General features: G+C 28.6%; 2 protein-coding genes across 2 annotated transcripts; both read left to right on the plus strand.

Moving 5' to 3' along the window:
* Positions 1 to 311: 311 nt before the first annotated feature.
* Positions 312 to 8,791, plus strand: LOC108782629 (uncharacterized). The gene is made up of 12 exons (XM_018550934.1): positions 312 to 605; positions 1,454 to 1,619; positions 1,838 to 2,046; positions 2,483 to 2,646; positions 2,724 to 2,854; positions 4,953 to 5,452; positions 5,651 to 5,977; positions 6,282 to 6,432; positions 6,818 to 6,972; positions 8,074 to 8,163; positions 8,231 to 8,394; positions 8,464 to 8,791. The coding sequence occupies exons 1-12, from the start codon at positions 312 to 314 to the stop codon at positions 8,789 to 8,791; spliced, it is 2,679 nt and encodes an 892-aa protein (XP_018406436.1).
* A 1,624-nt stretch (positions 8,792 to 10,415) lies between these two features.
* LOC108782630 (lysosomal aspartic protease-like) lies at positions 10,416 to 12,673 on the plus strand. Its single transcript, XM_018550935.1, has 6 exons — positions 10,416 to 10,477; positions 10,926 to 11,176; positions 11,790 to 11,908; positions 11,998 to 12,201; positions 12,319 to 12,443; positions 12,517 to 12,673. The coding sequence occupies exons 1-6, from the start codon at positions 10,416 to 10,418 to the stop codon at positions 12,671 to 12,673; spliced, it is 918 nt and encodes a 305-aa protein (XP_018406437.1).
* The last annotated feature ends 1,420 nt before the right edge of the window (positions 12,674 to 14,093 follow it).

Here is a 14,093-nt window from a genome sequence, read left to right on the forward strand (position 1 = left end):
TGAGTTAAATATCTCTGTTCAAATTAAATATTAAAAGACATTGTTTTCATTTTACCGACTTTTTAAGAATATATATATATATATTTGTTTACAAAATTTTTATCAACTTCTTAATAATTAAAAATTTGATTGATAAAGATATTTAATGAAAATGTCAAATATTTCTATCATTAATGTCATTAATTAATTTTAAAATTTATGTACTGTATAATTTTATAATTCTTATGTTAAATAATTGTGAAACGTTTTCTGTTCAATTGATCAATGTTAAACAAATGCAGAATTTAGTTGCGGCAATTAATGAGAATCAGATGGCTGTTATATACGCAAAAGTGTTGGAAGAGCTTATGAATTCTCTTAATTTCACCGTGAAGATTGTCTCCCAAAAAATGGAACACGGTATGCGGAATCGACAAACTCTCATTTGGTCTGGAGTGATGGGAGAGATCGTATATGATCGCGCAGATTTCGCAATCGCCGACATGTCGATGACGAGTTTTCGAATTTGCTTTGTCGATTTCACGCATACCTTGATCATATCTAGAATCAATCTGTACATCAAGGAACAGGAATTATGTGGCGTCAAATGGATCGGCTACTTTCAGGTAATATAATTGATTAACATGTAAATTATAAGTTTAATTTTATCTTGTTATTGTCACTTCTCGAAAATAATAAGTAAGAGTCGTTTTGGCATATTAGTTATCTAAATCATCTCTATTGTTAACTTTTTTATTACTGAATATGAACAATGCCTAATATAAGCATGATAAACGAGCAATAAAAAGAAATTATTATAGATAAAAAATTTTGATAGGAAAATACTGCAGCTCTGATGATCTTGATATGTTGTCAAAATCATGACCCTGGGTGATTTTCAACAGGTTTTAGCTGTTACTCGTTATTCGTTAAAAAATTCTGAAGAAGAAAAGTTTAAGAAATAACATCTTACTTTTTAGTTTTATACATATGTATAATATTAAGGACTACTCTACACCCGACCTACTGTTTACACTGAAAGAAAAGATTAACTGCTGCAGTAATTTAGGTGGTGAAATATGATATAGCATTTTTAATTGGCTGCAGCATCCAATTTTTGGTTGCAGTAGCCAATTTTTGGTCGCGTTAGCTATCCGCAATGGCTGCTACGACTAAAAATTTGCTGCTGCAACCAAATGTCATGATCTTGACAACATATGTCAAAGTTATCAGGGTTGGCTCCCCCATCTCCATATTTACCGCAATATATATATCTTACTATATTACATAAATATTACTCTATAATTTCCAACATTAACTTAAATATAAATTAGTATGAAACGAGAAGTATAACACAACATTTTTTTAATATAATTTTAACAGTTGTCAATGTATCAAAACAGCTTTCTTTTAAATCGAGCTTGATTTGATTTTAAACTTGAAATAATTTTTTATACTCGTACAACCGTAATAGACTTTCAGTTCGCGTACGTGGGTTACAATTATCATGCTAATAGCAGCCGCACCGATACTCTTATTCTTCATGAAAACGTACCGCGATCAATCACGAAGCGCCGCGGATCTGATCTCTGAGAATTTCATCTGCATTTGGGGTATCTTTTGCCAGCAGGCACTAACAGGTACTAACATAAATTTTATACAATAACTTTTTAAGTAATTAACTTAAACATTTTTTTGGTCATAAAATATTCATAAATATGTCACGACTGCTTCATTTTTTTTAAAGAGGATGAAATAAATTAAATTTTAATTGAGTTAAGAGTTTAGTTTAATATTGAACTCTATTTTCTTTTTTTTTAAAAGTTAATTAAAGCTGCAATTTAACTTTTTCCTCCAGATTTTCCGAAAAGCTCATCACTGCGTATCGCGTATTTCACGATAATTTTGACGGCTGTGCTGATAATGGCTCACTATTCAGCAGCATTAATTTGCTTTATGACGGCATGTACTTACATTTTACCTTTTCAAACGCTAGACGAATTCGCTGATGATGGTACCTATAAATTAATCATGTTACGCGATACTGCCGATTACGATATAGTCACGGTAAGTTTACTCAGCGATTAAAGAGTCTGACTTTCACTTTTAAATATGAAATTATGATTATATTTAATATTCTCTTCTCTCTCTTTCTCTCTATTGTGGTTTTATTAATGTTAATATATAATATGTATATGAAGTAATAAATTATAATGCGTTACAAGACATTTTTACGACAGTTTCAGGCACAGTATGAGGCACAGCCTTTCTATGTAAAACTGATGAAATTAATGAAGGACGAATCTGAGCTGCCAAAAACTCTAATAGAAGGCTTCATGCAAGTATGATTAACAATTGTATTTTTACGTGAGACATCGAGACGAATACGAATCAATTTTAACATATTGTTATCTTTCATTTCCATAATATAACTTTCATTTTCTAATTAATATTATGATTATTTCAACATATGAAAAATTTTTTATTTAATGTACTTGTTTAGGTATGTAATGAAAGAAACGTTGCTTTTATGGTGATGAGTGTTCAAAAGAAGAGCGTAGAAAAGAAGATACCTTGTAAGTTATCGAGCATTACTTCCGAGAGGATAAACAATTTAGCAATGGTTCTCTCCAAGGATAATCCATACACAGGCGTGATAAATTATTAGTGGGTATCTATCGTAAAAAGTGTCCTTTTTGCACATTCAATCTTTCCTTCGATCGTAAAAATATCGCGTGTACTAGTTTGCAGAAATTTTTAGACAACGGTATGATAATGCGTCTGAGGCAGACATATTCATCGCAATTGGGCGAAGATAAGATCAAGCCAGTTCATTTGTTTAACATCATCCCAATTTTGGCGATTCTTTGTGGAGGCTTTATTATAAGCATCATGATACTGATTATAGAGAAAATTCATTATCAATCAAATAGAAGGCAATCGAAAAACTTTTATCCTTCTAGCAAGCTATTTTAAGAAAGATAATTTTATAAGATATAAAATTTATAATTTAATTTACTAAATATTAAGAGACGAATTTTTAGCGAGAGGATTTCTTCATCCTCTTTTTTTCTCTCTAAATAGAAATTTTCGTGTGTATATGTGTGTGTTTGTAAATGTCACAATTTTAATCTACTAAAACTTTTTTTACTCTGATTGTATATGTTAGTTTTTTAAAATAACGAATTTATTGTAATATATTTAAATATTAGTATTATTAACAATTTTGTATTTAAGTTTGATGATATGATTATAATATAGATGGTGTATAACATATGTATCATTATTTAAATTATGTTACAAGTAAAATTTATGATGTAATAACACTAAAATAAAATAAGAATTAAGGAAAACTCATTTCTAGCGAGAAAAGAATTAAGAAAGTATAGAACTTTCTGAAGCTATATTTTATTTTAAATATTTCTTTACATGCTCATCAAAAATTATTCAATTTTTATTGAAAATTATTTTAAAAAATTTGCTGGAATACATTAAATTATTGATATCAAGAAGATATCTTTCTCTGCTCAAGGCTATAATCCTTTTGTGAGATATGCACGTTTAAATTTACACTGATCTTTATGTATCGAGCTGGAAACTAAGATGACACTTAAACGACATACCTGAAATAGCAACATCGTGAATGATGCACAGATAAATAATGCTGGTTGCGGCGAGCTTAACGTCGATGAATAATTTATCAGTTTGGTCGATGATTTGCCGATAAAAGTCGTATCGTCGCGTATCTCGATATAATTTGTAATAATGCTACCGCACATCACCCGGTGACACTCTTTTGCACCCACTCCTAGATCCTTGATATCGATAAATCCTCGTTTACGATGACCTCTCTTCAGTCACGCGTTTGCACCCTTGAATCGCAGTTACCCTTATTTCTTTCTTTAACCCTCAAGCATCAATAGTTACGCTTTTTGATAAAGTATAACTCCGCGATTCATTATCTTTAATAAGATTTCGGAATTAAAATACCGATTTCACGTTATGCCTCTCCATTCTTATATTTGTTTTAACTCATACGATGGATAGTTTCTTGTTTCGAATTCATTGTTTGTTGTAACAGTATATAATTGGACAAAATAGATCTTTATCTTTTTACACAGTAATCGTTTATCCAAGTTCTTAATTTAAACCTCTACTTTGCGAAATGAAATATATGATAGTACGATCGATCGTGATACTCTTTTTTGTGTTGGATGCCAAATCGCTGACACAAGAAATAAGTATTAACAATTATTTCCAATTAATTACTGACGTCCACAGATATTATCTCACGTCATGTGTTTTTTTCGTGCGATCTAACAATTACGGTAAGTACTGGAAATAATTTCCTATCGTTTGTCATATTGCACTTCTAGCCAATTGACAAAAAAATTGAACATTCAATTTTTGGATTAATTGGAATAAAGAAAAATAATAAAAAATTTTTGAATTTATTAGATATACTTTACGTACAAAATTACCACGCCGTACTCTCATTCGCTCTGGTGTTTCTCTATTATAGGATTTTTATTATTTAATATGAAAGATCTGTGGATAACAAAGTTAAATTATAAATTAATAAATAATTGTTTAGTGTAATGATTATCAACAATGTTATTAAATAATTTAATATCGTTTGATTAAAAAATGAATAATTACGCACAAACAAATGTTACATAAGAGAAAAATTTTATTATGGATACTAATTATTAATTTTTGTTAACTTTTTAAGAGGAATTTTTGATGTTGTTGCTATGTTAAATAAATACGACAAATAAATTATTACAACATTTCCGATTTTTTGAAACTTTTTTCTTCTTTATTTTTATTGTTGTGGATTTTAATTCAATAAAATGTAACTCTAAATAAAAAACTAATAAAATCTAAAAATTAAATATCATCTCAGTTACGGTCTAGAGAATACCTAATACTGGTATAAGTAAAATGTAATATCGTTTTCGTGCAAATCGCAGATTTAAAGACAACGACATTGGTGCATACATTGTTGCGCGAACTTTCACGGCAGGGAGTTATGACCGTGACCATAACTTTTTCGGAGCTGACGAGCAAATACAATGAATATCAGAAGAACATGAGGATGCCCTTAATCGTCGTTTTCCTTGATACCGAGGAGACCATGGATGAATTTGCCAAGACCACTAAGGGCATAAAACCCATCTCCTTTCCCATTTGGTTGATTGTATTTCTTCAGCATTTTGGAAATCCCCTCAAAAAGTACTGCACGCATCCTGCCAATAATATATTCAATGTAGACTTCAGCACCCAGATGCTGGTCCTGTGCTACAATCGCTCGACCCTAGTCGAGTGGTATGCCATTCGTGATAATTATATTAGAACGTTTGATTTGGCTACGTGGTCTCCTGATACAGGTCTGATTCTGAGAACGCAAGAAAACATCTACACCAGGAGGAGCAACATGTTTGGTGATGTTGTACGCGTAGCAATTGTGGAAGTAAGTTTTTATTTTTCTCAAACGTTGCTTTAACTTTGCGATTTAGAAAAGGTTGTGAACGATAACTTCGTAAAAAATAATTGGCTTGAAAAAAATTGCCTCGCAATTTGTCATGGAATCAATATTAGAATTTAATGATAATCTCGTAGACCTATGGACGTAGATTGATTTGACAATTCTGTTGATAAATGCTTGAAGAAATCGCCATTGGTCTCACTGGAGAACGGTACGATGAGCGGATTTTTTGGTTTGCTGCTGATAGAGCTCAGCAAAGTGATGAACTTCACGATAAAGCTTCTGGATCCAGTGGACTCATTCGGTAGCTGGAACCAGAAGAAGAATGCTTGGACAGGTGCGATCGGCAAGTTGGTAGATAATGAAGCTGATATCGGCATAGCCGCATTCACAGTAACAAACGATAGACTTAGAGACATCGATTTTACGATACCATTGATACGCACGGAATACCGCCTCTATTTGCAGCAACCTATCACGCCCTACGTGCAGTGGTTCTGGTACTTCAAGGTAATAATGATCTTTATATTAATAGTATAACATATTAATTAAGATGTATTAAAAATGTATTAGCTGTATATATTAATTATACAGATTATAATTATAAAATTACAAACTAGACAAAGATTTTATTATATGTATATTCATCTTGAGTTAATTTGTAATAAAATTAAAAATAAAATTATTAAAAATCATTTAGTTACATCTTTGAGAAAAGAAATATTAAAGTAATTTGTGTGTGTGAGTAAATAAAAATTTGTGATAACAAAGCCTAGTAGAATAAATTATTTTCTTCTATCGATAAATCTTGTAGGTGTTTAGTCCCGGAGTTTGGAGTACATTAATGATGATAATAATAATTTCTTCTATTATCTTGACTATTATTAAGACAAAAGGATTCTCGATAAGCATAATGTCCGATAATTATATTAAAGTTTGGGGTATTTATTGCCAGCAAGGTTTGCCAGGTAAAAAATGTTCCAAGCAGAACAAGTCATGATGACATTAAAATGAAGTCATAATAATTCTGAAATGATCATTAAAAGTCATTTTTCAATCATTTACAAAATTTTAACGTTATTTTAATATTATTGTGACTTGTTCTGCTCTCTCTTGGGTATAAATGTTTAATATTTTTAATTAATATTTCTATCTAGTATAATTCTTTTATTATTTGTGGTACGTTTTATGTCAATAAATGTCAATATTTATGTATGTTGATGCCAGAATAGAATGTACATATACATATACATTATATGTATATTATATATATACACACATGTTACGCGATTGCAGAATTTCCCGTAGAATCATCAATGAGGCTGGCTTTTTTTTCGATTTATATCTCATCGGTAATAATTCTGTCCACCTATTTCGCTTCACTGATCAGTTATTTGGCACGTAATACGGCTAAACTGCCTTTTTCCACCCTGGAGGGATATGTTGAAGACGGAACTTACAAATTAATTGTTCTACAAAACAGCGCCGAATACGACATTCCTCATGTAAGTCCATTCTTACTTATACTTTAAAAATTACTTTGCTTAATAATGATATATTAATTATAGAATTTTTTTGTTAAATCTTTTGCGAATAAAAACAGTTTCACAAGTAGCAAAAATTTGTAGCAAAAAATTGTAGCAAAAAATTGGAGCAAAAAATTTGAAACGTAAACTAGTCTTCTAATTCAGTAATCTTTTTGTAAAAAATTTAAAGAGGTATTCTCTACTATAATGGATAAAAATTAGAAATTTTTTCATTTTTTGTAAATATATGTTATAGAAAGTATAAACGTTAAAAGATTTATTTCAATTAGTAAAATTTACAAAATTACAGCGGCTAGAAAGTAAAACTAAAAAATTAAGCTTGATTTAGACATTAGAGTTATCGACAGCTATAGGTACTCACTGCTAAATGGATGGAATTATCCAATTGACTTAATATTATAATTAAAAAAAAAATGCAATATATTACTTTAAAATAAATATTGCGAAGAATATTACTACGTCGACCCGTCAGAGGTCTATAGATATTCGCAAAAATTCTCGCAAGTGCTTTGATACGCGTATATCTGTATATATAGAATCTCGATTTAATAACTTAAACAAGCGTCTAAGGTAGGCTTCCACTACAATGCCTTACTAATGAGTCCAGTAGTGGAAGTTGGGACGAAACGCCATAATTATGTGATATTTTTCGCAATATATATTAGATTAAAAATTTAAATTGTAATAAGGCTCAATGAATTTAAAACTAATAAGAGAACAGGGCTACGAGCCATAGATTCGTTAAAATCTTTAATTTTCTTATTCTAATATATTGCGAAGATTATCACGTAATGTTGGCGTTTCGTCCCGGCTTAGCCGTGATAATCTTCGCAATATATTAGAATAAAAAAATTAAAGATTTTAACGAATTTATGGCTCGTAGTCCTGTTCTCTTATTAGTTTTATATTAGATTAATTTAAAAAAAAAAAAGGTTTTAACGAATTATTTTCTCTTGCCCTTATCTCCTATATTAGTTGTTTAATACATATTGAGCCTTATCTCAATCATTTAAAATGCAATATATTTTTATTTAAATTATAATTTTTTAAATTTTGTAGTATACCAAGGATCCCTTATTACTGAAAATGTACGAATTTCGGGAGGATACTGAGTATTTACCGACTACATTGGTTGAGGGATTTAAGAAAGTTAGCAATGTTACTTAATGACATCAACGGTGTTAATTTCGAAATTGATTCATCAATTTTCATGTAGATCTGTGAGCGGATGGACTTGGCGTTTTATACGACGGAGGTATTCAAAGAGTATATGAGCATTTGTATACAGTGTGAGCTCGTATACATTCATACTGGAAGAATCGATAATAATGCGATAACTCTAACGAAAGGAAGTCCTTACACCCGCTTCTTAAATTACCAGTAAGTCCTAAATATACATATTTATTTGTACCTTTTTTAAAAAGTTTTTAATTTCTTTTCATTTTTCAGTTTGAGGCGATTTCAAGATAATGGCATTCTAAACAAGTTACAGAACAAGTATCCCTCAAAAATTCCGATGAAAGGAATTATTGGTAACTTTACGGTCGATATAACCGATGTAACACCGATTTTAACAATTGTAATATGCAGTATAGCCTTGTCATTACTTGTCTTGATAATTGAGAAAATGTATTATTCGTTTAAAACTCTACCACGGAATAATAAATCCGTTAAAAAATTCACTTACAATCTTAACGTGAGGAGTAAATTGCAAAAAGAATACAAAAAGAATCTAAGACTTCAAGGATTTTATAACAAATCGATTGACTATTGGTAATAATACATATAACAAATAGTTATAAATGCTGTAGGGGGATTTGTTGTCTGTAAAATAATACTCACAATAATATTTGCGTTTTTCAATTCATTTAACAAGTTTAACATAATATTCGAAATATATACATACATATTTCGAAAAGAAAAAATTTCCTAAACTGATTATTTTAATTTACTATTGTATTATTTTACTTTTTTGCAAATGTTATTGTGGATTGCGTGCGTAGATATATTTTATTTACTCAAATATAATTAATAACATAATAATAACAAATAGTATAATATTTTTACAAATAGTATTAGATTGTAATTAAATAGAGAATTTTATAATAGTGAGATAATTAAAAGATTATAAAGACATATTTTATGTGGTTAAAAATTGAATTTTCTATTTCCCAAAATATATCCAAACAATCGTTATTCTGGAAATTATTATATTATGAGAAGTTAAATATAATCTAATAAGAAGAAGGAAGTATAACATTATAAACATCATTGTATGAACATTGTTATATATAACAACATTTATTTTAATTTATAAAACTGTTACACCGATTCAGTTTAAGTCCACGCAGTTGTAGAACTGGATCCTATGTAAAATCACACCATAACTTTTTGGTTGTAAATTTAAATTGCACAAATATAGAAAAATTAATAATATATTAGTAAATATTTTAATAATATTTCAGGAATATTTAAGAAAATATAGTTTCAAAATATTATAACAATTTATTTTAATCTTTTAATAATATTTGTACAACATTTTATATAGGAATATTTTGCGCCTATAAGTGTCACGTTCAGGACAGCGGAAGAGAGGATGAGAATAATTAATCTGCTGATATCTATTATATTAGTGTATTGAGGATACAGCGTGGAGAGATGCGTGTATTTCCATAAGTAACTAACTCTAGACCGCGCGCCAAGAGCGGGGGGCACACAGTCGTGCCAACATAACTAATAGCGCCATAACGACGGCGCGGACTATGAGAACCATGACAATAAGGGAGTTGTTCTAATGTCTAAATGCGAAATACGTGTAAATGCAAAACGCAATTTTTTAAAAGTTATGAGAAATTAGATTTAATGGAAAGAACTAATATCGTTTTTAAAACACCCTTTCAGTTCAATTGCCTTTTTCGCCTATTTCTAAACATAAACTCATAAGCTCGAAAGCAGCATTGATAGCATTAATAATTGTCTTCACTCTTGTTTGTTGCGCGTTTCAATTGTCACTACACTATTTTTTTGTAAACCTATCCTATCAAAAATAAACAATGCATACTTTTTAAAATTAATATCTTTTTTCAAATTTATTTAAATGCATCGTGTTATGTTAATGCGAAACACAATTTTTTAAGTGTATTAGAGATTAGTTAATGAAAAGAATTAATATTGTTTTTAGAACGCTTCGCTTTTAAATTGTCATTCTTTTCACCCACTCCTAAACACAAATACATACATAAGTTTGTAAACATTTCAGGAAGCGCTAATGATTGACTTTGCTCTTGTATTCTGTTATACGTTTCGACTGTGAACTGATCTGAAGAGGAGTTACAAAATATCTCTAAAACGTTCTCTTGATACTTGATTTCTAGTACTAATTGCTACGAAATTCGAAAAACATGTTTCGATTTTTTATATTAATCGTGGTACTCGTTGAACTGATCAATTCGGAATTGTTAAGGTAAGATAATGAAAACGTTGATTCGTGATAAATACTTCAACGATAATCAGAACAAAAATGTAGAAAAATGTTCTTGTGTGTTAGATAACCTTATGAAAAAAAAGCTTTTAAATATCGTTTTAAGATTCGGAATTTTATTATCTTCATGTCTTAAATGAAATAAGCGCCATGAAAACAGAAATTTACATTTAAAATATGCAAACATTATTTTTATGCGTCAATAAAGTGGATTGCATTTATTATTTATTATTAGTATCAAAATGTTGAGGTATAAATAATATCTAAAAATAAGAAGAATTAGATTAAATTTAAAAATAATTAATGAATTTGTCCGAAATTCGTGTATATATATATACGTTGTGCGATATTTATATATTCATGTATTTGTGAAATCTATGGTATATACGTAAATATATAATATAATGAATTGCTTTTGTGTTGCTTCAAGAATTCCGTTATATAAGATAAACTCTGTTCGAAAATCGATTGCCATTGATAGTCGAAATAATTTGGTTACAAATACTTCGAATAGTAATCATTCGGCTGATATTCCAAAGACATCACAGTTTAATTGTCATATCAGACAATACTATGGCGTTATCTCAGTTGGAACACCACCACAGAAGTTTAAAGTACTTTTTGATACTGGTGCCTCAAATTTTTTTGTACCATCCATAATTTGTGATAACGTTGCTTGCTGTATGTAAAAATCATAAAGTTACATTTTCTTCGACAGTCCATGGTTTTATTTATATTCACTTATTGTATTCATTTATATTACATATTATACTTACATTTTATGTAATTTATATTTATACTTATATAAAAGTACATTTTTTAAATAATTAATAATATTATTATATATGTAGAAATTATTTTAATTGCTTTTTCTTATTTTAATGACTAACTTTAAGTAAAAATATAAAGTAGAAAAACAATCTACCATATTTTAAGTACAATTTTTATGACGATTTAAAATGTAATAGTTTTAAATTAAAAATTACTAAGGAGGAAAATATTACGAAATTAAGTTTCACAATCATATATGGCTTTATTTCTAAATGCTTATTACAAATGTATAAATAATCATTTTTGACACAAAGTACAGTTTATACATGTTAAAGTGAAGAAATAATAAATATTTTTAATGTTATAATAATTGTTAATATATATATATATATATCTTTAAATTAATATATATAAAGAAAAAATTATTTTTAGCATCTTTAATAATTGATTTTCTGTTTCATTATTTTAAATTTATTGAGCCTTATCAAAACATATTTTGATTTTTTATTTTTATTTCATATAGTGTCACATAGTAAATATGACAGTAATAAATCTCACTCATATATAGAAGTTGGTACTTATATCGGACTTGATTACGCGGTTGGAACGTTGACTGGATATTTGTCTACTGATGTAGTGAATGTAAGTATTGTCATCAAACTTAGTTTAATTTAGTTTTAATTATAATTTACAAAGATTTTTTGAAAGAAAACACGTATCATTTTTTATAGATTGCTGGCGTTAATGTTCAAAATCAAACATTCACAGAAGCGGTAGCACCGGATCCAGAGGCTTTTTCCTTTCTGATATATGACGGAATCTTAGGAATGAGTTATCCCGAGAGTTCTACAAAAGGAGTGCCTCCCGTTTTTACAAGTATGATTGAACAAGGCTTAGTGTCAGCACCTGTTTTTAGTTTTTATCTGAGTCGGCATGTATCTTTATCTTATATCTAAAAATATTCTTTCACTTAAACACTTTGTCTTTCTATATTACAAAATTTTGTTTTTTTTTTAAATATAAAAAGACAATATTTTTAATATTAAAGAAAGTATAATCTGTACAGAAATTACGATAGTGAACTAATATTGGGTGGTTCTGACCCTATTTATTATGATACCGAGTTTACATATGTTAATATAACCAACAAAGGGTATTGGCAATTTGCCATGAATAAGTATGTAATTATTTTTAAATTACATATACATATATGTCAGTGGATATATACCAAGTGATTGTTAATGCTGTAGGATAAAAATGGGAAATATGAGTTTATGTGTGGATGGCTGTGAAGCTATCGCCCACACTGGTTTTCCAGGGATATCTGGACCAGCATCAGAAATCGCACTTATTAACAAATGGATCGGAGTTTATCATCGTGGCGCAGAAACAATTGTAAGCAAATGACAAATTTCACAATGGCAGCTCTCTTTCAATATTAAACAAATTTTTGAAATAAATTAATAAATGCCTGATTTTTTGTTATCATTGGAAATAATATATTTTATTAATACTAAACTTGGTTTAAAGGTTGACTGTAAAAACATTCATAATTTACCCCACATTGGTTTCGTCCTAGGTGATAAAACATTTATACTCAGTAGTGAATATTACGTCACTGTAAGAACGGTAAATATCATCAAATAAGGGAAGATAAAACTTCTGATCACTCATCACGCATATCTTCAGATAATGTCAGAAGCGACAAAATACATAAAAAATCTGGTAAAATGTATTAAATTAGATACATTTCTTAAGATAACAATTTTTGCATTTATTAAAATAGGCTTGTAAAAAAATATATCTGATTTTTTGCAAATCATGTATAGCTTATTTTTTTTTGGTTATTCAATTTTAATTATAAGATTAATTATTGATTTCACTATACACATAGACAGTTTTTTGGTATATTTTACAAATATATATAGAATACAGTGTTGTTCTATTAAAATTTTTTTTAAACTAAAAAATTTTTAATATAATTTACAAAGCTTTTTTATGTACTTTTTTTGCTTCTGATGTCGCAATCTAAAATAATAATAAATAATCAAGAGCTATAAATTTTAGTTTAAAATAAAACATCATGCTATATTCAATTTATTGTAGATCAATTGGAGGAACACTATAGAATGTATAAGCGCTTTCGTGAATTCTAATGGGAATATTTGGATTTTGGGTACTCCATTTTTTAATAAGTTTTACACTGAGTTCGACATGGGGAATGACCGAATAGGATTTGCGCATGCAATATAAATATTGTCTTCTCAAGAGATTGTTATTAAATGTTACAAAAATTTAAATAGTAATAATTTTTTTTCTCTTTTGATCCTCTTATACTTATTGCATTGAAAATTTTATTTGAGATAATTAGAATATTAAATAAATGCTTATGTGATACAGTTTAGAAAAATAGAAAGAAAATGTGCAATATTATTGTTATTGTTCAATATAGTCTATTCTTTTAACATAATATTGTATCGCCACACGATATTATATATATATTAATTATATATATATATAATAAATATAATTAAGTCAGTTAATCTTAATTTCTTTCTTTTTTTTTAATAAGATAGAAAAGTTGTATATGTATTTTTTTCATGTCGACTCTGTATTTGTGAACTGATTTAAAGCAATAAACTATCTTTGGTCATATATTAGGTATATAAGTTGAAACCCGCCCTTTTTTTGCCAAAATTAAACCTTTATTTAAAAAATAAAAAGAATTTATCAATCAAAGTATTGGTCATCGTTAGATATGACTTTTTCCCATCTTTCTAGTAATAAGCGGATCCCACGGCGAAAGAACAACTCATCTTTAGAGGCT

This window comes from Cyphomyrmex costatus, unplaced genomic scaffold, assembly GCF_001594065.2.
Source record: "Cyphomyrmex costatus isolate MS0001 unplaced genomic scaffold, Ccosl1.0 scaffold132, whole genome shotgun sequence".
Taxonomy (NCBI): Eukaryota; Metazoa; Arthropoda; class Insecta; order Hymenoptera; family Formicidae; genus Cyphomyrmex; species Cyphomyrmex costatus.